This window comes from Gorilla gorilla, chromosome 22, assembly GCF_029281585.2.
Source record: "Gorilla gorilla gorilla isolate KB3781 chromosome 22, NHGRI_mGorGor1-v2.1_pri, whole genome shotgun sequence".
Taxonomy (NCBI): Eukaryota; Metazoa; Chordata; class Mammalia; order Primates; family Hominidae; genus Gorilla; species Gorilla gorilla.
The window spans coordinates 46134653-46162648 of record NC_073246.2 but is presented as its reverse complement, the minus strand read 5'-3'; the positions used below and the strand labels follow the sequence as shown (position 1 = coordinate 46162648).

General features: G+C 63.6%; 1 protein-coding gene across 1 annotated transcript; it reads right to left on the bottom strand.

The window, feature by feature from the left end:
• Positions 1–88: 88 nt before the first annotated feature.
• On the bottom strand, positions 89–27996 carry PFKL (phosphofructokinase, liver type). The gene is made up of 22 exons (XM_004062894.4): positions 27824–27996; positions 20849–20922; positions 16310–16387; positions 15091–15280; positions 14241–14406; positions 13702–13746; positions 13364–13472; positions 11050–11145; positions 10860–10952; positions 8798–8923; positions 7977–8041; positions 7246–7309; positions 5520–5666; positions 5192–5262; positions 4346–4433; positions 3554–3706; positions 2818–2982; positions 2557–2618; positions 2209–2320; positions 1410–1509; positions 1206–1311; positions 89–747 (listed from the first exon to the last, which is right to left on the bottom strand). The coding sequence occupies exons 1-22, from the start codon at positions 27906–27908 to the stop codon at positions 600–602; spliced, it is 2343 nt and encodes a 780-aa protein (XP_004062942.1). The 5' UTR covers positions 27909–27996; the 3' UTR covers positions 89–599.

Below are 27996 nucleotides of genomic sequence, written 5' to 3'. Positions count from 1 at the left end.
CCAGAGGGCCCTCCACCCCTGGGGCCGCTGCCCACTGGGCTGGCCGCACGGTGCTGCTCCCCTCTCCGAGGAGTTCTGCAGGCTGTGCTCTCCGGAGACCGATGCACCCCATAGTCAGGGTGATTTTATTTCTAGAAAAGGTGACAGGTGCTGCACGTGGGCAGGAGCAGGTCACAGTGAGGCAGGGCCAGGGGCATCCCCCTCTCAACACAACCCAGGCGCCAGCAGCCTACCGGCCAGGTAGGACAAGGGCTGGCCCATGTAGTGAGCCCAGCGTGGGGAGACGCTGAGGGCCCATGGGGCACCAAAGCCAGGGGGCAGCAGCCTCCAAACACCGACAGTGCCACGTCCCCTGGGCAGGAAGGTGGATGCCCCAGGGCACTCTGTCCTCCTGCTGGAGGGCCTGGCAGGCTGGTCTCAAGACACCAGCCCCAGGGAGGCCTGGCGGATGGCCAGGGATAGAGGCAGGGGGTGGGTTGAGCAGGGACGCAGCCCCCACCTGCCTGCAGGCTCCAGACACAACAGCCCAGGCCCCATCTGAGCCCTGGCGCTGCGCTGGCATGGGTGGGGGCTGGGGAGGGGCGTGGGCATGGCTGGCCTCAGAAGCCCTTGTCCATGCTCAGGGTGCGGCGGGTCACGTGCTCCAGCTCCCCTGACACGTAGGCGGCCATACTGATGCGGTATTGTGCCAGCATCTTCAGCATGAGCCTCAGGCTCAGCCACCACTGCTCCCGCGGCATGCGGTGCCTGTGCAGGACGGGGATGGGAGGATGATGGGGAGTCAGGGGTCAGGGCAGCTCTTCAGCCACGTCCCCAGCCCCCCCACCCCCCCGACCCTGCGGCCTGTGCATGCCCCTCCCTCTGAACATCTCGATATCCGTGGAGCTGGGACGGATCTGGGGTCCCCATCCCTCGGAGGCACAGCACAGAGTCAGCCTCAGCCGCCCTCAAGCGTGCCCACTCCTGGCTGCCCGCTGTGCCCCCATGCCCACCCGAAAGTATTGCCCAGTGTTGTGATCAGAAGACTTGGGCATGGTCCCTGCTCTCCACGGCCTGGTGGGGACCTGGGCATGGGGGCCCAGGAGGCCTTGCGGGGTCAGGGTGCCAGTGGGGCTGGGCCTGGCACACCTGCCTCAGGGAAGGTCTGGGCCACCCCTCAGCATCCCCCCCCCCCCCCGCCTCCACGAGGCTTCGGTGGAACTCACTCGAAATCAGTGTCTTTCTTGAGCTCAGTGACGGGGCTGAAGGCCACCGCCTTCTTCTTCAGGCCGATCACGCAGGCCGAGTCTGGGGCATTGGCGAACACCCGTCCTGCAAACAGAGGCACGTGGCAGCCCTCCATGGTGAGGCCCTGCCCCAGGGAGCCAGGGGAGGGCAAAGTGAGGCCTCGGGTCGCACCCACCACCTACCCTTGCGGTAAACCTCACGCAGCTTCTCCGACAACCACAGCATGGCCTTCACCCCCAGCTTGGTCCCGTAGTTCCGGTCAAAGGGGGTTGGAGCGCCACCCTGGAAACAGGTGAGGCCCGGTTCCTGGACTCCCCTGGGCTGCCTGGGCCAAGGAGAGGGGAGGCCCAACCCCAGTGCAGACAGGGTCCCCACGGGGAGCCTCCCAGGCAGCTTGTGAACACCCATTCCTTCCAACCCGTGCACCGTTCCCGTCTGTTCCTGATCGAGGACCCTGCCTGCTCTCTCCAGCTCCAAGTCCAGACCAGAAGCTGCCTCCCGAGGCCGGCAGTCGGCTGCCCCTGGCCAAGTCAAGTGACTCCTGGGCCCTGCATCGGCAGCCAGCGGCCCCACCTCGGGCCCTATCACCTCAGGCCCCATGCCCAGCCACCCTGACTCCCCTCCCTGGCTCAGAAAACCCCAGGACGCGGGCTTCCTGCAGGGCCACCATAAGGCAGGGAGCATGCGGGGATCTAGGTGAGGGGCTCGGCGGAAGTGGCCGCGGGAGGCCTGGCAGGGGTGGGGAGCTCGGCTCAGCATGTGAATGCCCTGGCTCGGGCCCTGGCTCCAGCCCCAGCCCCACCCCTTCTTGAAATGAGACCTCACCTAGATACGGCCCTCGGTCCCCTCAATGGGGAAGGGCACACGTGCCCGAGGGCCTGCCGGGAGTGCCCGTGGGTGCCCGTGAGGGCTGGGGGCCCGGGGACAGATGGTGGCAGGAAAGAGGGGCAGGCCTCTCAGAGCCTCACCCCTGCCCCACACCTGCTGCAGGTGGCCCAGGACATTGGTCCTGCAGTCGAACACGCCCTTGCCCTCTGATGAGTACAGGTTGTACAGGAACTCCGTGGTGTAGTAGTCATGGCACTTCTCGTTCCTGAGAGGGACAGCAGGGCCTGAGTCAGCGGGGAACGAGTTCAGGTCTCCCCCCAATCCTGAGTCCCCGCTGGGCCAGGCCTGGGAGAGGGAGTGGCAGCTCCCAGGAAAGCCGCCCTGGCCCACCCTCTCCAAGGACCCCTCCTGCCTTCTCCTGCCCAGCCGCTCCTCAGCAGCCCCACCCCAGCCCCGAGAGTTGGAAGCGCAGCTGTGGCCGGGGACCCACGGCAGCCTCACCGCAGCACCAGGCCCCTCTGAATGTCTGTCTTCATCTTCTCTGTCATGTGCTCCACGTTGACCTGCGGGAGGGGCGGACACGGATGAGCCGGAGGACTGTGGGGAGGGAATTCCAGGCTGACCGGCGATCCAGGGCCAGCAGGAGCACTGGGCTACGAGTCCCACCTGCCCGGGCCCTGCCCTGTGCTGGCCGGCCTGAGTGTCTGGGGCGCAGGCTGGCATGCCGGCAGGTCTGCCGCAGCAGGGGTGGGCTGGGCTCACCTTTAAGTCATGGATGTTGAAAGGGTCCTCGAAGACGTAGGCGGCGTCGGCCCCCACAGCAATGCCAGTCACGGTGGCCAGGTAGCCACAGTAACCCCCCATGGTCTCCACGATGAACACACGGCGCTTGGTCCCCGAGGCGGACTGTTTGATGCGGTCACAGCTCTGGGGGACAAGGGGGGTCGGGGGTCCTCCACGTGCCCACCCTTCCCTGTAGGCCGTCGGCATGGCTACCCCGCAGGGAGCCCTGTGTCTCCAAAGCCAGCCTGGGGCTGACGCACCCAGACAGCCAGCAGCACCAGGCTTGGGCCCACCTCCCACCTGGGCCCCACAGGACCAGGGGTTCTCAACCAGGCGACCCCACCCCCCAGGGCACAGTGGACAGCGGCCTGCACACACACTGGCTGTGAGCGGGCAGGGGTGTCCCTGGCACCCTTGGACAGAGGCCAGGCGCTGCTCTTAGACTACCCAGCACTGGGGCGCAGGGACATTCCCGCCTCAGTCTCCCCATCTGAGCTCATCACAGTAGCAAGGAACAACGCAGGGCCCCCCTGGACCTGGAAGTGGCTATGGCAGGGAGCTGAGCCCCTTCACCCGGGCCTGTGCCCCACAAACCCCAACCCTGGCAGCCCTCCCAGGTGCTCACCACGCACTGTCCCCTCCAGCAGCCTCCGTAGGCTCAGCCCCACCCCACAAGGGCCTGGGCATGGCAGGCAGGTGTCCAGGAGCCCCGTACCTCCATGGCGGCATTTACAGCAGTGTCGGAGCCCAGGCTGAAGTCGGTGCCAGGGACGTTGTTGCTGATGGTGGCTGGGATGACACACATGACGATGCAGAGCTCCTCGTAGCGCCCGCGAGCCTCCACCAGCTGCAGCACCCCTTCATAGGCCTGCAGCAGTAGGGACGGGGCAGGTCAAGGGCAGCACCGAGGCCAGGGTGGGCCAGGGACAGGCTCTGCCGGCGGCCGCCCAGCCCTGCTCCCTGCTGACCTGTCATGTGCCCCGTGCTGGACGCCAGGACCCACCTGCTCAATCCCCTGGGGCTGGGCCAGGCAGTCAGCCTGGTGTCATCTCAGGACGCCTACCAGGGAAACTGGACTCTAATGAGGGTCAGGAGTCCCCTCCAACCCACTCTGACCCCAGATCCACTCCATGGAGGGCAAGGGGGAAGGGCTGTCATTTATTCATTATTTAGTGACAGCTTGCCCAGTGCCAGGACACCACGTTCAGCGATGCCGTCCAGCACCTACACCTCTGCCTCCTCCACCTCCCTCCTTTCTCGTCCTCCGGCTTCCGAGCCCCCTTCCTCCCCTGCCCCTCCCCAGCACCGGGGTTAATCGGAACCTCGTGAAGCTTTCCGGAGAAAGTAAAGAACCCTCCCGAGCCCACACACAGCACTTAAAACCCCGGCCCTCTCGGCCCCTGCATCGGCCCAGGCGGCACACGGGTTTTCAGGATGGGCCCCCTCGGCGGGAGGACACCGTGGGTCTCCTGTGCCCGGTGCTTTTTCGTCCGTGGGCAGCTCTCACCTCAAACCCGCCGACCACCAGCAGGGCGTGAATACCATAGATGCGGACGTTCTCCACAATGGACTCCAGCTGGCCCTTGGGCAGGGTCCTGCAGTCAAAGACACGTCGGCGTGAACACGCAGCACCCGGGGACGCGTGTCCAGATTGCATCTCATCACAGAAAGGCACTGCCTTGGCCGTTCCCTGAGCCGCTCAGCAGTCACTGCAATGCCCTGGATGTGGCGCTGTGGCTCCACACGGAGAGGGACACACAGGCCCAGCGTGAGCCGCCTGGGCACCACTCAGCATCACCAGGCACCGGCCAGGCAACCGAGTGAACCCCCCACCCCGCTGGGCTCCCCGTGGGAACCCCTTCCTGCCCGAGGCTTTCTCGCCCAACACTCAGCGGCAGGAGGGGATGCTTCCTCCGGCCCTTGCAGCCACTCAGTGGCTCAGGACTCAGCAACTTCTCCTGTAGTCACACAGGGGGACTGTGCCCACCCCATGCCCACAGAAGGGTCTCAGGCCCTGGGACAAAAGCCATCAGACAGGCCCATAGCCTCAGCCAGAGTGCTGACAGTGCAGGCTGCCTGGTCCAGCCAGGCAGGGACAGACGCTGGCCAGCTTCCTTGCCACGGAGAGCCCACCGTGGGCATGGGGCCACCAGAGCAGCCTGCCCTACACAGCTGAGCTCAGGCCAGGAAGCCCCAGGCGGGAGGTGTGAAGCCTGCTCTGGGCAGACCACCAGCAGGAAGAGGGGCCGAGCCCAGGGCCCCGGGCTGAGTTCCCCTTGCCGCCCCCACCTGCAGGGCCTGGATACTGCGCCCTGGCCCTCCTGCCCCCAGGTACCCGCAGCAGGCAGCTCACCTCTTGGTCCCCAGCATGGAGCCACCACGCCCCAACCAGCCGGCCACGTCGTGCCAGCCTACTTCTTGTACCTGCCAGGAGGAGATGCAGCTTCAGGGGCCAGCCTGAGCCTCTGGCCAATTCCCCCTAGGGGTGGGCCTGTGCCCGGGGGCCAGCCAGTGTTGGGCATCACGCTGCAGGCAGAGCTGAGTACCCAGGCCCGGGTGGGCACCGACACGCGGACCCAGGTCTCGGCCTCCACCTCCAGCAGCCGGCCTTCCACAGGAAACGCCCCAAGTGTGCACACAGAAGGCCCAAGTCCTCACTTGTTTGCCCCGGCCGGACCCACCTGACCCTTGGCTAGGCCTTCGAAGCCATCGTGCACCACGTATACTGTGTGTCCATGGGAGATGCCGGTCCGCACCGCCGAGCGCACAGCCGCATTCATGCCAGCCGCCGGGGCCCCCACATTCAGGATGGCCAGGGAGAAGTTAGACTTCAGAGAGAAGGGGAGACGAGCGTGAGGCACAGCCGGGGAGGGGACCCCCAACCTGCACAGGAGGTCAGCAGGCCGGCAGGTTCTGGAAAAAGGGGCCAGGCCCTGCCACCAGCCTGGACGCTGCCCGGCACACCAACTGCCCTGGGAATACGGTATCTGTTCTAATTCCAGAAGATTCTGGTGAAGACCAAAAGAGACACGGTGCAAGCCTGGCCCCCTGGCATGCAGGCAGCAGAGGAGGCAGAGGGGGCGAGCACCGTTGTGAAGCCAGGCTTGCGGGCGGGAGCACAGGTCACTGCCCACACAAGGGGCTGGCAGCGGGCGGGAGGGTGGGGGGTGCACAGCCACGAGTAAGGAAGGGGCCCTGACTATCCTGTTTTCTAGTAGCCACGTTAAGGGAAGGGAAAAGACAGGGAGACAGTCGCATCAGGACTACAGTTAATTTAACCTGATGGACCCAAAACCCCACCACGTCTATGTGAATCCAGTGACAGCCGCCACCACCTTCCCTCCACCCACCGTGCTGAGGCTCTGAACCTGGCGTGCACCTGTCACGTGCAGCACACCCCACTTGGCAGCAGCCACACCCAAGGGCTCCATAGCCACATGGCCCCACTGGGTCCTGGTACGAGCCAGCCCTGCTGCCCACAAAGCCAGTCACGCCCCTGCCAGGTTCTGGGTTCGTGGAGACCATGTTGCCCCACCACGGAGGGTAGAGCCCACTGACTAGCTCTGGGGATAAGCAGGAGGCTGGAGCAGCAGGGACACCCAAAGATGTCCACAGAAGGGAGGACCAGACTCAGGCTGGGCCATGCTGTCTGCCCCAGCCTGCAGCTCCGGCTGTGGCTCAAGGGGCTTGGGAGCCAGGACCTCACTGGCCATGACTCTCTCTACAGGACCCTCGTTGTCCCCCAGGACTTTAGAAACAAGCCATTTCATCCTTATTTTAGAGAGATCCCATTTCCTGAGGTTTTCAGCTGTTTGGGAACATTTTATTTTCAGAGTTTCACTCTTGCCGTCCGGGCTGGAGTGCAATGGCACGATCTCGGCTCACTGCACCCTCCACCTCCGAGTTCAAGCTATTCTCCTGCCTCAGCCTCCTGAGTAGCTGGGATTACAGGCATGTGCCACCACCACGCCCAGCTAATTTTTGTATTTTTAGTAGAGACGGAGTTTCACCATGTTGGCCAGGCTGGTCTCGAACTCCTGACCTCAGGTGAACTGGCCACCTCAGCCTTCCAAAGTGCTGGGATTACAGGTGTGAGCCTGGCCCTGGGGGACATTTTCTACACAATGGCTTCTCCTCTCCTGAGTTAAGCCTGTGGCCTGACTTCATTTCCATCCACCACTGAGAAGCAACAGCCAGCCCTGCAGCCAGGGTCCCAGCACCCGGGACCTGCCAGCCACAGTGGTGCCTGAGCCCAGGGAGAGGTCAAGCCCACCCTCCCAGCTCACAGCTCGGACCCCAGCAGGAGGGAAGGCGGGGGCAGGCAGGCCCAGCCACGGGGCCAGCGTGAAGAGGCTGCAGAATAACTAAGCCCGTTCCTCCCTCTGTGGGCGCCGCTCCCTGCCTCACCTTCTCCTTGGGGGGCTTCTGGTGGGCGAGGAGCTTGTAAATGTTCCAGTTGTTCTCGAAGCTCCTGGAAAGGATTCGGGTCACACCATGCACAGCCCTGCAGCGCCACGGCGTACAGCCACAGCGCAGCCGCGACAGAGCCCAGGAGGCTGGTCACAGGCACACGGCCCGATGGAAGCTCAGCCATGAGGCAGCAGACACTGCGCATGCCAGGCAAGGCACCTTCCACAGAAGGTGCGAGACCCCCAACACAACACGAGGCCATGCCAGCCCGTGCAGCAAAGCACGTGGCCAGCATCCAGCTCAAGGGAGGGTTGGCCACCTTGGTAGTGGGTGGAGGCACGGATGGGAAACCAGACGTCCAATCCAGCCTGACCCGGCCGCCAGGACGCCTGCAGGGGGGCTGTACCCACACCCAACATCTGCCAGCCTTTCCAGCCCCCGCGGGGCCACCCCATGTCCTGGGCTTGTATCCACAGCTTCTCATCCCCTCGCCATGCCCAGATCCCTGTGCACTGGGCCCTGCCCGTGCCACCGCCCAGGGTCTCCTGTGGCACCACACCTCCCAGCCCGCCTCCTGTACCACCGCAGGCCCCTTCCTCCCTCGATCTTCAGACGCGGTGCCTAGAAGGATGACCCAGGCCAGGCGTGCATAGCGCCACCGCAGCACATGCTGCCTGGCACCGGGACCCAGCCATGTAAGAGTGCAGGGGTCTGCTGAGGGGGCTTACCCGCCACGGAGCTGGGTGGCCTCGTCAAACCTCTTGTCATCCATGGCTTTCTGCACTTCCTTGGTCTTAAGGAAGAAAAACAGAACACAGACTATGGAGGGCCCGGCCCGCACACCCATGGCTACTGCCCTGTCTGGTGGGCCTGACGAGGGCAGATCTGGCTGGCATCTCCTGACCCTGGCCCAGGCCTGGCAGCCTCTCCCTAGGAACAGCGGTCACCACCAAGGCCAGCTTTTCTGGGGCTGGCTGAGGCCAGGAGGCCCTACCCTGACCCCAGCTGCCCTCCTCTCCTCTCAGCAGCTCCAGCTCCAGGCAGGGCCACTCTGCCCCAGTTGCAGGCCTCCAAACCCACTGAGCCAGGGCTGGACCAGCCCCCACACCCGGCCCCCTCGCCTCTGCCTTCCCCGTACCTCCTCTCCTGGGGTCCCTGCTCCAGCTACCCCAGTGTTCCCCATCACCTGCCCGAGCTCCTCCCAGGGCTCTGCTCTGATCACCGGCCCCTCCTCCTCCATCCCATCGTAACCCCAACTCCCACCACTGCCTACAGAAGCTCAGTGGCCGTGGACCCCTGTGACTTCCCCTGCTCACCAGGCTCCCTGCAGCTCCGACACACCTCCTGGGGAACGTCCCAGGTCCCATGTCCCACCCAGGGATGTGCTCACATCCCTCCCCTCCCTGGAGACCTGGGATGCCCTGGGCCAGCCACGAGGCCCTGCATTCCGGTGCTCACAGTGCTGGGGCCCCCAGAGAGTAGTGGGGCCTGTGAGTGGGGACTGGGGAGAGGGGCCAGGCGGTTCTGATGGGGGGTGCCCAGGGCTTACCATCTGCACGCACTCCATGAGGGGCAGCCGCACTGACTGGTTCCCCGAGAGGGTGACCACGCAGGCCGGCGTGTCAGGCGTGGCTTCCAGCAGTGCCATCACCGCCTCCATGCCCATCTTGCTGCTCTGTGGGGAGGCGTTCAGGCTGGCACACCCACTTGGTCCCTCTACCCCAAGCCACACGCCTATCCTCTGCAGATGTGCAAACCCCAGCTTCCAGAGCCCCCCACACTGAAGGAATCTTCCAGAACAGGTGGCATCAGAGATGGAAACGTGTCTGACCAGCATTCACGACGGCACACCAGACACCGTTTCACAGAGTCCTCGCTGCCCTGCTGGAAGGCCCAGCCTGCACTGGCTGGCTGCAGGGTGCCATGCAATGCGACCCACCCACCGTCGCTCGGTGCCATCGCTGGGCGCGCAGGGCAAGGGCGGGAGCCAGGTCCCCAGGGCCCCATCCGCTGCGATGGTTCCTCCCGTGGAGGCCCTCATGTCGTGACTTCCCTGGTGTGTGTCCGCACCGGCCGAGGGGCTGGGCAGTGGACACATCCAGGAGCTGCCCCCCAGGGACACACTGCAAAGGCAGGCCCCAGCCCCACCCCGGGAACCGGCCACAATGGACAAGAAAGCCAGGCCTGCAGTTGCCGTGGACGTCCCATGACCACCAGTGGCCGGCCCTGTAGAAGCCCAGCAGCTGGACCCCCGGGGCCACAGACAGCCCTCCGTGGTCCACACAGGTTTCTTCATCTTGCAAGTGAGGCACAGGCGGCACCTTATTCTGGGCGGTCTCTCCAGGACGCTGTTTAGGGAGCAGCCTCGGAGACACCCCCCATGCAGGATGAGCCTCCTTGGAAAAGTCCAGGTTACCACCGCACGTGCTAGGGTCCCCTGGCCCCCTTCGCAGCACCCAGTGGGAATACGGGCTCAGGGAGCACAAGAATGCTGACGCTCTGGGTGACAGCCGCGGCTGGGGGCGATCAACTGTCCTTTGTTTCACACCCGGCATCGGGCATCCAAGACACTGGCTGGAAAAGCCGGAAGCCTGCAGGCTGGGAGTGCATGGCTGGCCCAGTCACAGCAGCGGCATTTCCATCACCCCAGGCTCGGCAGCAGCGGCTGGCTTGCCCTGATGTCCCAGGCCCCTCAAGAGGCTCTTCAGAGTGAGCCTGAGGCCTCACAGAGGGAACAGCAGCTGCCTGGCTAGGTCGGCGGGGCCCCTCTCTGAGGAAGCGTCCCCTCTGTAGAGTGGCCCTCGTCCAGCTCTGTGGGTTCCCTGGGAATGCTCGGCTCAGCACACGAGTCACAGGGTCAGGTGCGGTCACAGGGCTGGGCGCAGTCACCTGGTCTCCCTCAGCACAAGTCCCACCAGTCTGACAGTCTCTGGCCCTGCCTGAGAGGGTGACCACCCTCATACACAGGCATTTTGCCTACCATGGGGCCTTCCTGGTCCCAGACCCACTCCATTTGGCTCCGACTTCACTCCCATTTTGCAGAGAACAAAGTGAGACCCAGCGGTGATCAGGACCGAGGACGGCGAGGCCAGGCCAGACCCCGAATGCTCCCTCCCAGCACCAGCCTCCCAGACTGTGACGCCACAGGCGCCATGGGCACCACCCTCTGCCCACCCAGCCCCTCTCCCAGGGCCTGTCCCTGGCCCTGACTGCTGCCACGTTGGGCTGGCAGGGGGTGGGGGGCAGAACGGCCGGGAGGCACAGGCTGGTGGGGGGCCTCCCATGGTCCCCAGGTCTGAGTTCCCTATACCTTCAGGGGAACGAAGCCAGGCCTCAGTCTCCCCCAGGAGGAGCAACAGCTTGAGGGAACACCCACCACACACCCACACTGCCACACATACTGCCACACACACCCACAAGGACCAGACACAGACACACCCACAAGGACCAAGCGTCCCCCACACATACACCCCCACACACAGACACGGACACTCACCCACAGCCACATGGACACAGTGCACGTGCCACGCTCACGTGCACACTGCCCACACCCACACACACACACCACGCTTACCCACGCACGTGCGCAGGGCAGGATGATGGCCACTTACCAGGATTCGGTCGAAGGCAGAGGGCGTCCCTCCCCGCTGCACGTGGCCCAGCACAGTTACACGGGTGTCGAAGCCCAGCCTCTGAACCACCAGCTGCAGGACAGTGGGAAGGACCAGCCCTGAGCCCCAGCCCACACGGCCTAGAGGAGCAGGGGGTCTGCCCAGTGGCCACCCCCAGGCCCACACGCACGTCCTTCACGTAGCTGGACGAGATGGGCTTCCCGTTGCGGTCAATGGCACCCTCAGCGATAATGATGATGTTCAGTCGGGACCCACGGCTCCGAGTCTGGGTCAAAGACACGACAGGGCTCAGCTGCCAGGCAGGGAAACCTGCCCCGGACACAGCCCCCGGGCGCCAGGAGCCCTCCCTGGGGCCACCATCCCCAACCCACGTGGGCCAGGGCACAACCCCCACCCAGCAGGAGGAAAGCAGGCCTGGAGCGCGAGGGCAGAGATGAGGCTGGGCCCACTAGGACCCCCCGCCCTCCTGGAGGCAGTAAACAAGAGGGCTCTGCCCGAAAGGCCTGGGTAGGGCAGCAGGGAAGGAAGGGGGCCCTCGGGGCTGGGCCCAGCACACACACAGCTGGGGCTGGGCCCTTGTGTCTGGTGAAGCCTTCCAGGCAGGAAGACCCACAGGGCTGCAGCTCCACGGGGCACAGGGCAGAGGGGCCTGCCCGGGCTAGCCTGGGCCACTTGGGGCCCCTGTGAGTTTCCATCTGCTCATCCTTACAACCAGGGGCCTCGCATCGCTGGCACCAGCCAGGGCTCCCCGGACACCCTGCACCCTGAAGCCACTGTGGGTCCACACTGGTGCACATAGGACACACCATCCCCTTTGCCAGCCTCAGGCTGCTGCCTCAGCACCACACACCGGCCGCGGCCCAGCTCTCTGGGAACTGAAAGGGGTTTCCACCCGTCCACTTCAATGACCCAGCCAACATTTGTGGGACTCGCTCTGAGCCGCAAGCCCCATGTTTGCCCACCATGGGCCACAATGCCTCCTACAGGGACAGGGTTGGAGCAGTTCAGACAGGGCCCGGGTGCGGTGGGAGTGGAGGGCTACCTGGAGGAGGTGGCGCCAGTGCAGGTGAGGTCAGACACCCGGAAGATGGGCTGCAGGTCCCGCAGGAGAGCTGTGCCACCCTCCCTGCCCCAGTGCACCCTGGGTGGTGGGCAAGGCAGGAACCCGCATGTTACAGGGGGAAACAGACTCTCAGTGAGGGCCTGAGCTGCTCACACAGAGCAGGAAGGAACCAGGTGGGCCGACCTTGCATCCAGACCACTTCTAGGAGGGCCCAACGTGAGTCACAGACATAAGCTAAGGCCGAGGTCACCACTGGAGCCGGGACCCCCGTGAAGTCCCTGCCCTAGGAGAGCAAGCCCCTCATAGGACCCGCACCTCGGGCCAGCCTCGCCTGTTGGGCTCCGTCTCCGCCCGGCCCCTAGGCTCCACTGGGGAAGGTTCTAGAAGCCAGGTCATTACCCACGGCCTCTCCCACTGCCCTTGACAGCACTGTACAGCCACGTGGAGGTGGAACCAGTGTCCACACAGATGGGAGTGACGCTGCCACCTTCACATGGGGACAGGGATACCGTGTTAGTCCCAAACCCACCCTCTGCCCCCAGGGCTGGTTCCAGTGGTCCTACCTCAGCCTCAGCGCACAGAGGACAGAGCTAGAGCCACGGGGGCCCCTGGCCTTGCCCTGCATGGTCGGGTGTGGGCGAAGGACAGCCTGAATGGCCCGTGCCTCTGGTCCACCATTAAGCCCCACCCAACCGAGGGGCCGACCTGTCCTAGTTGAGGGGTCTCAGGGTCCACAGGGCAGTGTCAGCCTGTTCTAGGCCAGAGCCCCCAACTCCACCCCAAGGGAACCAGAGGGCGGCATTCCAGGCACCCCCACTCCAGACACACCCCTCCCCGCCAGGCACCCCCCCATCCCTCCCAGAGGTGGTCTTGGCCTCCCAGCAGCCTCCCCACCCTCTCCTGCTTCCGGGACCTCCTGTCCACCCTGTGGCTACAGCCACGTTCCGCCACATCTTTCCAGCCTAGAACCCACCCCCCGGCCCCGACCGCCCTCAGGGGAAGGCCCTGCTCCCCACTGGCCCAGCTCCTGGCCTCGCCACCCCCACGGCCTTGCCGTCTGGACCTTGCTGGGGCCACTCCCTCACAACCAACCACCTCCCACCACCCCAGGCTCAGCAGTCCCACCCCAGGAAGCAGCCTCACCGAGCTCCCCACACTGACCACGGAGCTGAGCCTGGGGCGGCGGCGGCCTGAGTGACCCTCTCTGCCTCCTGCCCACTGGGGGCAGGACCACAGGTGCCTCACTGAGGTCAGCCCCGTAGCCCCCGACTCCTTGTGCGTCCCGCCCCGAGGGGCACCTGCAGCTGCTGATGAACCCATGAGTGATAGATGAGTTGGTCAAAGCTGGTCCCAAAACCCCAGGGGCGCTACCCAGTGCACCAGGACACCTGCGGCCCCCAGCAGGCTGGACGGCACCCACCTCACCCAGCCTCTCGCACATGAAGTTCTCCCAGCCGTCCTCGGGTGGAGCCTCGGGGATGAACAGCCAGTCGGCCCCCGAGGCCAGTGCAGATACCAGCGCCAGGTACCTGGAGGAGCAAGCGCCTGCCTGCTCAGGACCCCACCCAGTCGTTGAGGGGAGCTTCCCTGTACCCAGAGGCCCGACTCTGGGCCACAGCTTCTCTGTCTCTCCCGGCCCCCACCCGGCTCTCTCACACCCATGGCATTAACTGAGCCCTAGAATAAATATGCCACACCTGTCACTGCGGTCCCCAGCAGCACCCGGGCCACCCAGCGGGCCAGGAAGCCCCTCCTCACCCACAGTGCCGGCCCATCACTTCCAGCACGAAGGTCCTCTGGTGGCTGTGGAGATGGAACAGGAGGATGCATCAGTGCCAGCCACACGGCCCTGCCAGCCCGATTCCCTGCGGGGTGCTCAAGGGACCCAGTGGATGGAGAGGCAGGCAGGGGACAGCCCCTTCTCATGCCCAGGCTCTGAGCTAAAAGATACCTTGGGATCCTTCCAGCCTTTGGGCTGGTTTCAACTGACCTCCTCCAAGGCTGAGGGTCATTTGCCGAGCCCAGGCCTGGCCAGCCCAGGACTTCCTTTGGGGGCGTCACACCCCAGGGCAAGCAGCTGCCCCTCAGAAGAGGCTGCACAAAGGCCCCCCGCAGCCTGGCAGAGTGGGAGTGGAGCCCGCTGTGCGTTCCCCCAGCTGGGGGCTGAGGGCGGCTGGCCTGGATGCTGGGGCTACCAGAGTCCACTGCCCTTGCAGATGGCCGTCACCCTGAGACCACCTCACCACCGTGCGGGGAGGAGGGGCCCTGAGCTGGCCGCCGGCGCCAGCCTCACTCACCTCTGGGCAGTGGTGGTGATGGCATCGATGACCTCCATGATGCGGTGGAGGGCCGAGTCTGTGCCAATGGTCATGTCGGTGCCGCAGAAGTCGTTATCGATGGAGCCCACTAGGCCCGCGATGTTCAGGTGTGAGTAGGTCCGGGCCGTAGTCTCTGAGATCTTACCTGGGCCAGGAGCGGCAGGAGGACCTGGCTGAGGCTCCAGTGGCCCCACCACAGGGCCAGAGACCCCTCTCCTGCCACCCCTTCCCCCGCATCCCAGGCGTGCAGCCCGGCAGGGGCCCCGGAGTTCCAGGCTCAGCCTCCTCCTGCCTAGAACCCTGTGGCAGCATGGCTGGATCCGCTGGGGCCAAGTGCAAGACGGGGGACCTCTGGGGTGCCTTGCAGAGCGGCCAAGGCCTCACCTCAGGGTCCCCCACATGAGGGACATGGAACAGACATGGCTCCGAGAGGCCACTTTCCAAGCAGCAATCTCGGGACTCTGTGTCTTATGTCACCCCAACTTCAACTCTATTTCTGCAAACTGTGACCATGCATGTCCAGAATCTCGCTCGGATCAATCACAGAGAAGACTTGTCCATGCGGCGTAGGGTGAGCGACGCCGGCCTCCACCAGCCCCATGCACTGCCTGGGTGCCCTCCCTCAGGCTTGAGCACTGACCTCCATCTCTGGGAGACATCTGAGCTCGCGCTGGCAGACACCACTACTCCCCGGCCAACGGCCAGACAGCCCCTCCTCTGCCTCGGGGCACCCAGGGATCCCTCGTCCCTCTGTCCTGCCCATTCCCACGCCTGGCAGCAGCGGCAAAACAAAACCCCAGGGCCTACAGGGCGCCGGGCACAGACCCACCTTCCGCCACCAGCTCCTCCAGCAGGCTGCCCCACTCGCTGCGGAAGATGTTGGCACCCGTGAGGCTGCCATCCCCGCCGATGACGCACAGGTTGGTGATGCCGTGCTGGACCAGGTTGTAGGCCGCTGCCCGGCGCCCCTCCCTGGTGGTAAAGGCCTTACAGCGAGCGCTGCCAATGATAGTGCCGCCCTGCACAGAGGAGACCAGAGACTTCAGGAGGGATGGCAGGCGGCAGACAGCCCCTGGGGATCACCGGAGGGACGCCAGGACTGGGCAGCAAGGGGCTGGCAGACCCTGCAGAGTGAGAGGCAGAAGCCCCGGGGTCTCTGGAAACCTGAGGTGGCCCTACCTCCCTGGGCCTCTCTCCTTGGAGAGACAAAGAGGAGGATGATGTCCGTCCGGTCCTGGGCTTGGGAAGCCCCAAGGTAATAGAGTGGAAGGCTTTGGAGACCGGAAAGCACAGTACACACACGCATAGGCTGCCACACACATGTGCGTGCACACGTGCACACACAGGCCCTGTACCAACTCAGGGAACTGGCCAGGGCCTCCAGGGCTTAAGCCTCACCAGCTCCAGGTGCGCTCACGCGGCCCCTCATAGCCAGCCTCAGCCAGGGCTCCCCCAGGACCCAGCACGGCCACGTCTCCAGGTCCTCCTGGCCCCTGGCAACCCCATGACCCTGCGACCCAACAATTCCATGGCAGCAGATGACAGGGTCGGCCTGAACCTGAGTCCCTGTGCGATGGGGCACGTGTGTGTGTGACTCTGAGTACATGTCTGTATGTTTCTGTATCTGTGTACCTGTGTGCGCATCTGTGTGTCTACGTGTGTATCTGTGTATTTATGTGTCTGCATGTGTCTATCCATGTGTGTCTGTCTCCGTGTCTGTGTGCATCTGTGTGTGTCTGTGTGCGCGTCTGTGTGTCTGTGTGCACGTCTGTGTGTCTGTATGTGTGCGAGCGTCTGTGTGTCTGTGTGTGTGCATGTCTGTGTGTGTCTGTGCACGTGTCTGTGTCTGTGCGCGCCTGTGTGTCCGTGCACGGGTCTGTGTGTGCACGCATCTGTGTGTGTGCGTGTCTGTGTGCATGTCTGTGTGTCTGCGTGTGTGTGTCTGTGCACGTGTCTGTCTCTGTGTGTGTGTCTGTGTGTGCAGGTCTGTCTCTGTGTGTCTGTCTGTGAGTCCAAGTGCAACATGCATCCGCGTTCCCAGGCCTCACCAGCTGGATGATGTTGGAGACGCTCAGCCAGTTGGCCTGCTTGATGTTCTCACCTCCCTCCACGAGGCCCTCATAGCCCTGAAATCAAGAGTGGGGCAGGCATGAGATAGGGGACCCCATGGCGGCCGGCAGCATGTGGTCTGGGAGCAGGATCTTCACTCCACCAGCAGAAAGCAGGACCAGGGTGCTGACTGTGAGGCCTCACCATCATCCCAGGGCCTGGGGTAACGGGGTCCGGGTGCCCCCTAGGGGGCTCCAGACACCCTCTGCACAGCTGGTGAGTCCGTGTGTCCCGGGGCGTGACTCCTGTGGCAAGTGCTTTGGTGCAGGGGCCTGTCTGAGCTCCCTCACCCCACCCAGATCCACACAGGCAAGTTCAGCGTCCCGAAGGCCCCAGCGGAGCCCGCCATCCAGCTCCTGAGGGCGCATCCTAGGTCTGCCTGTTCTGAACATCCTAGAAATGACACCGCAGAGGCTGCTGTGTGTGGCTCCTTCTGTCCCCTCTGGAGTCCTCCCAGGCATGCGGCCGGCGGGGTATGCGGTGCGTGCTCTTGCTGTGTGGCGGCCGTGTGAACAGCCCAGGCTACCATCTGCCCGCCAGAGCGGGAAGCTGAGAACACACACACCTCCCTACAGGTGGGCCCCCGCCCGAGGGAGCTCCTGGGTCCAGGGGACCCGAGTGGCCATCGCTCGTAGGGCCGGCAACACCCCAGCCAGGGGCTCCAGGCTCCGTGTCCCGCCACGCCGGCCACGCTGGGCCTTCCATCCAGTACCGTGGATCTGCCTCTCATGCGGTTCTACCTGGGATTTCCCAGATGGCACTTGCTCAGCCTCCGTGCCACATGCCCGTTTCCTACTGCACGGCCAGCCCTTTCTTGTTGTTTGAGGGGAGGGATACTCATGACTGCATTTCACTAAGGGTGTGGAGAGGAGAAGGGCGGCCTCCTCCGTGCAGCCCCGGTCCCTCCATGGCATCAGCAGCCTTCTCCAGGCCGTAAGGTGAGGCAGTGGAGCAGCCATTCCTCGGCCGGGGCTGATGCCAGCTCAGCTGTGGGCTTCTGCTCCTCCCTCCGCCTCCTCCCCAACCGGGTGTCAGGGCCCTGGGGGCCAGGAGAGCAAGTGCCTCAACCAGGCAGGGGGTCAAGGGATAGTGCACGCTGCAGGGCGTGTGAACATCCCCACTCTGGCCATGGCCGGCTCCCAGCCTGACAGCTTCCCTTCCCCACCAGCTGGGCTGGGGGACAGGTGCCCCTGCCCCATCTCAGGGGCTGATCTGAGGGACCACAGAGCTACTTCCTCCGGCTCAGGCCAGGCCAGCCTGGCCCCCTCTGGTTGTACCAGCCCTGAGCTAGGAACAAGGAAAACAGGAAAATGATCCCAAACCCACAGCCCCACCTGAGCAGAAGGCCACCAAACACAGGTCTGTCTGCAAAACTCAGGATCCAATACAGAGCCCAGGCGCCAGCCAGGCCCCTGACCCACTGGGTAGAGGGGCAGGCAGGTGTGGCCAGCCCAGCAGTCCCCAGAGACCCCGCAAGGCCAGTGGCTCGGTTCTGCTGGAATCAGTCTCACAGACACAACCTCCTCCTACCCTTGGAACCTTCTAGAAGCGGTTTGCCCCCCTCTACCCACTCTGTTTCCGTATCTGTCCTCCTAGGCCCAGTTCACCTTTCTCTCCTTCCCCTCTAGCCCCGCCCCCTCCTCTCACCCCTGCAGGCCTGGACTCTGCCCCTCCTCTCACCCCTGCAGGCCTGGACCCCGCTCCTCCTCTCACCCCTGCAGGCCTGGACTCTGCCCCTCCTCTCACCCCTGCAGGCCTGGACCCCGCTCCTCCTCTCACCCCTGCAGGCCTGGACCCCGCCCCCTCCTCTCACCCCTGCAGGCCTGGACCCCGCCCCCTCCTCTCACCCCTGCAGGCCTGGACCCAGGCTCAGGGCCCTCCCTGCTGCGCTGTGGGCTCTGCCTGGGGGGATAAGAGCAGCCTGTTCTGAGCCCTCCCTTGTGTCAGAACTGAGAAGGGTTTTCACCTCCAAGGCCACCCTCCCTTTCTGCCCTAACAATAGCCCCAAGGAGAAGGGATCGGTCTCCCTGCTGAAGGAAGCCAGCGCTGGGGGCTCAGAAACCCAAAATGCAGTCTGATGTGAACTGACGCAGCCGCAGGTCTCCCTGACCTCCCCCTTCTGCCTCTCGACCCTCTGCCTCCTCCAAGCTCAGGATGCAGCTGCTCCCTGAAGCCCGCGAATCTGCCTAAACCCATAGCTGCTGGAGAAAGGAACAGTGACGGCCAGTCCCCTCCCTGAGTTTCCATGCACTGAGGTCATCGCAGGAAGAAAGACCTGTGTCTGCCAACACACCTGGGCAGGTGGTCACCAGGGCTAACAGACGCTGTCCAAGCCCATTGAATCCCCTAAAAACCATTCATGGCCGTGCGCGGTGGCTCGCGCCTGTAATCCCAGCACTTTGGGAGGCAGAGGCGGGTGGATCACCAGAGGCCAGGAGTTCGAGACCAGCCTGGCCAACATGGTGAAACCCCGTCTCTACTAAAAATACGAAAAACAGCTGGGCGTGGTGGTGGATGCTTGTAATCCCAGCTACTCAGGAGGCTGAGGCAGGAGAATTGCTTGAACCTGGGAGGCAGAGTTTGCAGTGAGCCAAGATTGTGCCACTGCGCTCCAGCCTGGGCAACAGAATGAGACTCTGTCTCAAAAAAAAAAAATTCCTACCCCCCTAGAATCATCCAGGCTGCCCATGCCCCTTTCCCTGGGAGGAGGGCAGGTCAGCATCTTTGCCCTACCTCTCTATGCCTGTTCACAATGAATGCCAGCACCTCTGCCCTATTAATCCGCTTTTCGCAAGCGGATTTTTCCAAGAACCTTCATGCTACGGAAGGGAAGTCTTCCCTGGGCTGCTATATCAGAATGTCTCATCTCAAAATCTGCCTCTTAGATGTGGATATTTCTGAGCTAAAGCCCACTAGGCAGCAGGTTCAGGGAAGCTCTCAGCCTTGCCTCCCTTCGAGAGGAAAGCAGCACACAGCATCCCAAGACTAAGGCTCCTCCTGTTCCCGCCTGGACAGGATGTAAATGCCCCTCACAGCCCTCAGGACCCAGAGACAGCCCCAGGACCCGCACCCACCCACTTCATTCTTTTTCCCATAAACTCACCCTCCTGCATTCCCCCACCTCCGAGGGCCTCGCGCTGCGTCCCTGTACCCCTGGGCTTCTCCATGTGCACTGGTCTCTGCTGGGCTCTGCAGAAGCCAGGACTCTAGGCACGGCAAAGTGCCTCTTCTCCCCTTTTCCAGGACACGCCCTGCACCGATGAACCTGTTTTCTGTCTTTTGCCACAAGAGTCTTTCCCAACCACAAATGTGTGGGGGTTCAGGAAAACCCTAATTTCTCCCCTTTGCCACTTAGAAGAAGAAACTGAAGGTCGAGCAGGTGGCAGGAGGGGTTTGTACGGACACAGCCCAGCCTGCCTAGAGAGGCCCCCACACCCAGCTCCCCAGGGCTCTGAGACCTGCTTCCTAATCCAATACTGGCAGGGCCCCAGCCCCACCCCAGCCTGGCCACAGGGAGAGGACGGGCCAGCACAGACTGCCCACTCACTCATTCATTCACGCAGTCCTGCAGAGGGAGGGCTGGACAGGCTGCTGTTCCCTGGGGCCAAGATGGGAGAACTGAGACCCAGGGCGGTGAGTGGTCAGCGGCCAGCAGTGAGCAGTGAGCAGTGAGGGGGGTGGGGCTGAGTGCCTGGAGCTGCAGAGCTGGGGTTGCTACATTTTATATAAACAGCTACATATTACATAAAAAGTGGCAACAAAATAACAAAAGACCTTGTCTTGTGGAATGTGGAAAACCACCTGACAAGGCAAGAATGCAGCCTGTGAGTGCGTGGTGTGGCCCAAGTGTGTGAATGCGCCTGTGTGTGCACACGTGTGGGTGCAAGTGTGGGTGTGTAAATACCCAGGACGGAGGGCGAGCCCCAGATCTCCCACAGGGACTGGGGCTGAGGCAGTAGGGCATCCGCTGCTCCTACGGAAACACAATAAACATGGACACAGCAGAGCTGCTGCCAGGGGCTGTTCCCCGGGTTTGGGTGGTGAGGCAGGAAGCTGGGGAGGACAAGGGCAGAGGCGGTGAGGTCCCTGGCCCCCACTCACAGAGGCCTGGGGGCGGGACAAGGGCCAGGCTGGGGGACACCAGGCAGGGGTGTGGTGGGTGGGGCCTGGCCCGTCAGCGATCACTGTAGGCAGGGCCTCGACTCCTTGTCCACCCAGCTCCTTCCCTGCCCCCAGGCCCGCCCTCTGCAGCCTCTGAGTCTCCAGCTGGGCTGAGTCCCAAGGCAGTAGGTCTTCTTTCTGCAGATGCCTTTGGCCTGGCCCCAAGCTCCCCCTCACACTCCCCAAGACCACATACCCATCAGCTCCTCCAGGCCAGGACCACCCCGTCTCCCAGTGTGACCCACACAGAACACACCTCGGCATGCGCCTCAGGAGGTCCCCACTCCCTGCACACACACAGCCCACCTTGGCCTTACCTCGTAGATGAGGAAGACTTTGGCACCCACATAAATGCCCATGCGCGTCACAGCCCGGACAGCAGCGTTCATGCCTGTGGAGGTCAGGGCAAACCTGTCAGTCCCACGCTGAGAAGCAAGGCCCTGGACACCCTCCCCATCTCAGAGCACAGGGGGTCGGGGAGGCCTGGACACCCTCCCCATCTCAGAGGACAGGGGGTCAGGGAGGCCTGGACACCCTGTCCATCTCAGAGGGTGGGTGGTGGGGGAAGGCCCTGGTCACCCTCCTCATCTCAAGAGGGCAAGGGTCAGGGAAGGCCCGGACGCCCTCCCCATCTCAGAGGGCAGGGGGTAGGGAAGGCCTGGTCACCCTCCCCATCTCAGGAGGCACCAGGCCAGGAAACTTGAGGACCAGCCCTGGGCCCCCGGGTGGAGGCTCGGGTGAACCCAGCAGGCTCTAGGCTTCAGCTTCCGAGCACCTGAAGTATGGTGCCCAGAGATAAACTGGGAACATCCCATGCAGGGCATGGCAATCAGGCATGTGTGGGTGTCCCGAACTCCACACCCCGCTGCTCCAACCTCTGCCACGGAGCCCCCACACTCACAGGCCACGGGGCCAGGCCTTGACCACAGAGCAGGATAAAAAGCGGGGCAGGTGGAAAAGAGGCCGGCATCTCCCACACCGGCCCCACCCCAGACATTCAGGCTGCGGCGCGGGGATGGAGGAGCCGGGGAGCACCTCTGGGCACTGAGGAAAGCTGCGGCGCGGGGATGGAGGAGCCGGGGAGCACCTCTGGGCACTGAGGAAAGCTGCGGCGTGGGGATGGAGGAGCCGGGGAGCACCTCTGGGCACCGAGGAAAGCATCCGCTGGAAGGGGCTTGGGCTCCTTCCTCCGCAATGAGATGGGGGACTGAGAACAGAGCCCCTCCGGCCTCAGCCACTCAGGGGACAGCACTGCCCTGCCCCAGGGCCTCAGGGACCCTCACCCCCCAGCCGGGACATGACGCTGGTGCCACCAGGCTCTGAGGTCACTTCCTCTTTCCTGTCCCCTTGCCCTCGGCTCCCAGGACTGCAGTGAAAGAAACAGTCCATCCCAGCGGGGGCCTTGGCAAAGCCTGTTTCCTGGAGAGGGACATTAACGGGGGAGGCGGCACGCAGGAAACACTGGTGCTAATGTACCCCACACCTTCTTCCCGAGAGCCCCCATCTCAAAAGATATCCATGACTTCATACAAAAGGGGCGGCCAAGACCACCTAATCTTCAGAGAGGAGGAAACCCATGCCCGCGGCCAGGGTCCCCCTCTGAGTGAGGTCTGGGGCCATGTAACAGGCCTGAGTTTGTGCTTGCCCCTGGGGCCAGCCCTGCTCTTCCTGCCTCCCTCCCAGCACCCATACCATGCCATCCATCCCTAAGCCATGCGGGTCCTCTGTCCCCAAGCCTCGTGCCCCTCAAAAGCCCCTGCCCTCCCACCCCCCTGTACTTGCAGAGGCTGGAGGTGCTGACCTGCTGGGGGCTCCTGCTCAAGCCTCAGCAGCTCCCTTGAACATGGAGACCCCCACGAGAGGACTCTCGACCTCTACCCTGGTTACACATGCTTCTCATCCGCTCTCCAGCTTGGCGTGGGGCTCAGCAGCAGGGAGCAGGTGTGAGGTGAGGTGCCACGCCTTGAGAAACCCCAGGGATCAGCACACTGTTCCCACGTAGCAGCCAGAGTATCTGCCACCATCCCCACACTACAGGAATCCAGCGAGGTCCCAGAGGGAGGGTGAGGGACCTTCCAGAGCCCAGCAGGTGGCCGCAGAGCCAGGACTCACCCGGACCCACCCTCAGGTTCAGTAGGTGGCCCTCTCCCCACCGAGCAGCCAGGGGATCCAACAGGGGGGCCAGAGCCAAGCCCGGCAGCCATCCAGAAGAAGGGGCACAGACGTTAGAACGGGCAGAGCACAGAGCCTGCAGGGAGCTGGAGCTGCCCACACTGGCAGCTTCTCCACCTGAGCAAGCAACGCCGTCTCTAAAGGAACAGTGCCTCCCTCACATCCCCACATAGATGGGAGCATGGCTGCTACAGCTGAAACCGGGGCGGGAACCCAGCAAGCATCCCACACACACCCAGAAAGCCAAGCCCCCCAGACAGACAGCCAAGCTCCCCCAGAAAGACAGCCGAGCCCCCCAGAAAGACAGCCAAGCCCCCCAGACAGCCGAGCTCCCCGCAGACAGACAGCCAAGGCCCCCCAGACAGACAGCCAAGCTCCCCCAGAAAGACAGCTGAGCCCCCCAGAAAGACAGCCGAGCCCCCCAGACAGCCGAGCTCCCCGCAGACAGACAGCCAAGGCCCCCCAGACAGACAGCCAAGCTCCCCCAGAAAGACAGCCGAGCCCCCCAGAAAGACAGCCGAGCCCCCCAGACAGCCGAGCTCCCCGCAGACAGACAGCCAAGCCCCCCCAGACAGACAGCCGAGCCCCCCCCCCCAGACAGCTGAGCCACCCCAAGCACCCGACAACCAAAAACAGTCAGCAGAGCCAAGTCCTGCTGCCTGAGGCTGGGCGTCCAAGGCGGTGCTGTGACTGCAGGCACCCTGTCCCCCACCCTCACTGGAGCTGGAGGCAGTGAGGGAGATCCACTCAGCCACAGCTGGCCGAAGCTAAGCCTCCGTCCCTCCCTCGCCCTCCCTGCAGACCCGGTCCCACCACAGGTCCAAGCCCACCTCTGGCAGGCAGCAGCTGAGGCAGGGCAAGGAGAGGGCAGGAGCAGCGCACCCAGGCCACCGTCCAACCACAGGGCCTCTCTGGTCTCCCCAGCTCCAGGCAGAGTCAATGTGCCGCTGGGCGGGTCAGCCCAGGGTCACAGCCATCTCAGCAGGGGGCCTGGTGGGCTTGTCAGGGGACCTGGGAACGGCAAAGGGGCCCCAGGATCAGGGGTCAGCAAGGGTACCCCTCGCTTCCAAATGTCTTCAGGGTGCTCTGCAAAATAAAACCTGCTTTGACGCCCAGAGACAATGAAGCTGCCAAAACCCAGCTTTGTGCTGAGCCCTTGGGAGGAGAACAAAGTGGCCATGTCACATGGCCACTTTGTTGTTGGGACTGGATTTTAGAATGGGACTGGAACGGGACATGTTCTGGATTTTAGAACGGGACTGGCTGTGGCCTGAAGGAGGAAATTTTCTCTGTCAACCTCATTGGAAGCTGTAATCTTCAAAAGACCTTTTTAATGGCCCTTTAATCGGCTTTTCTTTCTCAAAATAAACCTCGGGCAGCAGTCGCCGACACCACAGTCAGAGGGCAGGCACTCTGTCCTAGTGCCTAGTGCCTAGTGCCACTGTCCTAGTGGGCCTGCCGCTGCCTACCAGCAGGTGATAGCCACCCCTGCCCAGGAAAAAAGGCTGGAACAAAATCGATGTCTGAGGTTGGTGCGCTGGTTCCCAGTGACCTTTCCTCACCGTTAGCTCCCGGGCAAGAAAGCAGTGAGCATGAAATGGTCACAAAGTTGAATGATCAGCTAAGGATGTAAGCAAGAGCCTGAAGGCTCCAAACAGGAGGCCATGTCAGGGAGGCGTGGCGGGCCAGGAAGCTAAGTCCTCACCTGCGATAACAGGAAACCAACGTCCAAACACACCAGCCAGGGAAAGGCAGGGCACGGTGTCCTGCAGGGGCAGGGAGGGGGCACTAGACAAACGGCCCAGAGAATTAAAAGTGCCCAGGCCAGGGCGAGATGAAGGTGGGCACAGGCAGGCCGGGCTGTTTTGGTTTTTTTTTTTTGTCAAGTCTTTTTTTTTTTTTTTTTGAGACAGAGTCTCGTTCTGTCACCCAGGCTGGAGTGCAGTGGCAGGATCTTGGCTCACTGCAACCTCTGCCTCCCCGGTTCAAGCGATTCTCCTGCCTCTGCCTCCCGAGTAGCTGGGACTACAGGCATGCACCACCACGCCTGGCTGATTTTTGGGGTTTTTTCTTTGTTTGTTTTTTGAAACAGAGTCTCGCTCTGTCGCCCAGGCTAGAGTGCCGTGGCTCGATCTCGGCTCACTGCAACCTGCACCTCCTGGTTCAAGCAATTCTCCTGCCTCAGCCTCCTGAGTAGCTGGGATTACAGATGCGCACCACCATGCCCAGCTAATTTTTTGTATTTTTAGTAGAGACGAGGTTTCACCATGTTAGCCAGGATGGTCTTGAACTCCTAACCTCAGGTGATCCACCAACCTCAGCCTCCCAAAGTGCTGGAATTACAGGCGTGAGCCACCGCGCCCGGCCTGTTTCAAGTCTTCTAGCTACCTTTGCACAGGTTATTGTGCAAATAGATATCCTTGAACAACGCCCTCCCCTGCTCAACAGCACGGACCCCTGGCCAACAGGAAAGGCGTGACCCAGAGCCACACAGGACAGGACTTGTGGCCTGGCTGGAAGGAACTTGCAAGGTGGCCTGTCTTGTCCCCAACCCCTCCTTTTCACAGAAGGGGAAATCAAGGCCCGAGAAGTCCCAGGACTGGGCAACACTGGTAGGATGGTGAGGCTGGCTGTTCCATACATCCAACAAACACAGACTTCAGCAATGGGGCAGAAAGTGCCTCCCAGTCCCCACTCTCCTGCTGCCCGGCTGACACAGAGGGAACAGAGAAGGGCACACTACGCCACAGGCTTCCCCTCGACCAGGGTCAGCCTTTCTAGGAAGGCAGTGGGGCCCCGAGAAGGAAAACAGAGCACCCACCACGGGGAGCCACACGGCAGCAGCAGTGGTGGCCAGGGAGAGCCCCGCAGACTGCTTTTCGGAACTCATGAAACAGGACTCTGGTTCTGCCCAGAATGTCAGTTCCTCCCATCCTACTCGCCCCAGATCATCCTCCACGAATCAGCCCCAGCCCTGAACTGGGGAAGTGTGTGGAGTCCTCCTCCCTTGCAGAAAACCACCTGTTCCCTGTCCACGCATGGGAGCTCGCATACAGAGACGCTGCAGCTGCGCGGGGCTTGGGAAGGGAGGACATTTGCAGAGGAAGGCACAGACCCAACTGGCATGCCATGATCAGCCGGCAGGTGCACTGTGGGCACCCTCCCAGCTGCAGCCAGGAAGCGCTGCCCACTCCATATCAGGCACTGGGGCCAGGCTGAGCAGTTGGAACCCCCAGCTCAGACAGAGATGGGAGGCCCACCCAGCCGGCCTGTCCACAGGGCCAGGAGGGGCCTCCCATCTCCAGATCCTCCACCAGCATCCAGAACCGCCTGTCTGTCACCCTGGGTGCCCCTCCCCGCTGGCCCAAGAACCACCTGCCAGGCTGGCCCTTCAGCAACCTCCAGTGAGCCCCCCTTCTCTGTTTAGTCTGTGCATGGGGTGGCAGGGGGTGGGGGGGGCACGTGCCACCCCAGGCTCTCAACCTTCCCAACCCTCCGCTGCTGATGCTCCCACTTTGCAGACAAGGAAGCTGGTTGGGGACCCTGTGTTTCAGGGAGCCACAGGTGGGCTTTGGGGCTTCGCCAGCCTCACCAAGAAAGCGCCTCCCTGGTGGGCAGGCGGGCTGGTCCCACAGCAACCTGTCTGCCCTCCAGACTCAGGGCCTTTCTTGTCTAATCTCATAGGATGGAGCTTCCCGAGTTCACCCTCCAAGGCCACGGGCCTCCTCTCCCACCTGGGCCCACAACCCACCAGGCCACCCAAAGTGCTGGAATTACAGGTGTGAGCCACCGCGACCGGCCTGCTTCAAGTCTTCTAGCTACCTTTGCACAGGTTATTGTGCAAATAGACATCCTTGAACAACGCCCTCCCCTGCTCAACAACACGGACCCCTGGCCCAAAGGAAAGGCGTGACCCAGAGCCACACAGGACAGGACTTGTGGAGCCACACTGGCTCCAGGACACTGCCAGTGGCCGGCAACAAGCAGCAGCTCCCGCTCTTGCCACAGCTGTGAGAAGGGCGGGTGGGCAGCCACCACAGGCCTGGCTCAGCCAGGTCTGAAGGAGCCCCCTCTGCAGGCCGGGGTTCAGACAGTGACACCCACGAGCCACTCCTGCCTCCCTGGCTTGGTCCCGCTCAAGGCCGGCTTCCTTCTCGCCTGTTCCTGGCTTCCAGATAGGGAAAAGGAGGGTCAGGTGCCTGAAGCTGGGTGGGGGTGTGTGTCCGCATTTTCTCAACCATTTTCTGAACTCTAAAAGACAGACCAGATCCCGCTGCACAGCCTTGGGGTGCTGGCTGGGCCCCTTCCCAACCCAGCACCTCACTTCTGGTCTCCTAAATCCTCTCCTCTCTCCTCCTGAGGGGTAGGGTAGGTGGCGTCCTGTGCCACAGGTGCCACACTGGACATGTCAGGCCAGAGACACTGGAGGCCGGCAGTGGGCAGGACCAGGCCTCCAGGAGGGAGCGTGCGAGGATACCACGCCCTCAGGCCGGACCCCCACCCAGCTCTGCCAAGTCCCAGTCCCCACCACCTGAGGCCTCCCCAGTACCCCTGCGAAAAGGGTGACAACTGGGCTTTGCTCAATGCCCCGGGCAGCTCATCTCCCCACCGCCCTCTTCCCCAGCTGGACCCACACGGAAGGCGGCCGCGAGGGCCCCGAGGAGGAGGCGCGGTCCGGGAGTGAGTCCGCCCCCGCCCAGCCGGGAGGAGGTCCCGGAAGCCCGCAGCCTGGCGCCGGCCCTCGGGAGGCACCGGGTCCCCAGGTCGCTTCAGAACCAGGAAGGGCCAGGCTCTGGGGGTGGCGGGACCGGCGCCCTCCGCTCACGTGGCCTCGGGAAATCCTCGGGGGGTCCTGCCCCTCGGCCCAGAGTCGGACACACCCCCGGGGCAGGGCGCGGGCGGCGCCAAGACCCAGGCGGAGGCCGAGAACGTGGCCGGCCGCACGTAGGCCGGAGACCGCGCCGGGGAAGAGCGGGGGACAGAGCCGGGGCAGGAGGCCAGGGCGGGAGGCCGGGCAGGCCCGAGACCCGGGTCCCGGGGCTCAGCGGGCGCTCCGGAGAGGCCAGGGCGGAGGCGCCCTCCACCCCCTGCACCGCGACGCGGCCGGGACCCCCGCCCACCTTGCGCGTCGCCGCCGCTGGTCAGGACGCCGATGGCCTTGCCCGCGCCCGACGCCCGCAGCTTCTCCAGGTCCACCGCGGCCATGGCGGCGGCCGAAACACGGGCCCAGCTCGCACTCCCGCCGCCTGCGCCGCGTCGCCGTCCCCGTCCCCGTCCCCGTCCCCGTCCCCGC

Bases quoted from the DNA above. Each gene is read 5' to 3' on its own strand.
- PFKL (XM_004062894.4), bottom strand. From the start codon at position 27,908: ATGGCCGCGGTGGACCTGGAGAAGCTGCGGGCGTCGGGCGCGGGCAAG. The intron at 8,924-10,859 runs GTAAGTGGCCAT...GCCTCCCCACAG, and splicing joins CTGCCTTCGACCGAATCCTG to AGCAGCAAGATGGGCATGGA. The intron at 8,042-8,797 runs GTAAGCCCTGGG...TTCTTCCTTAAG, and splicing joins TCATGGAGTGCGTGCAGATG to ACCAAGGAAGTGCAGAAAGC.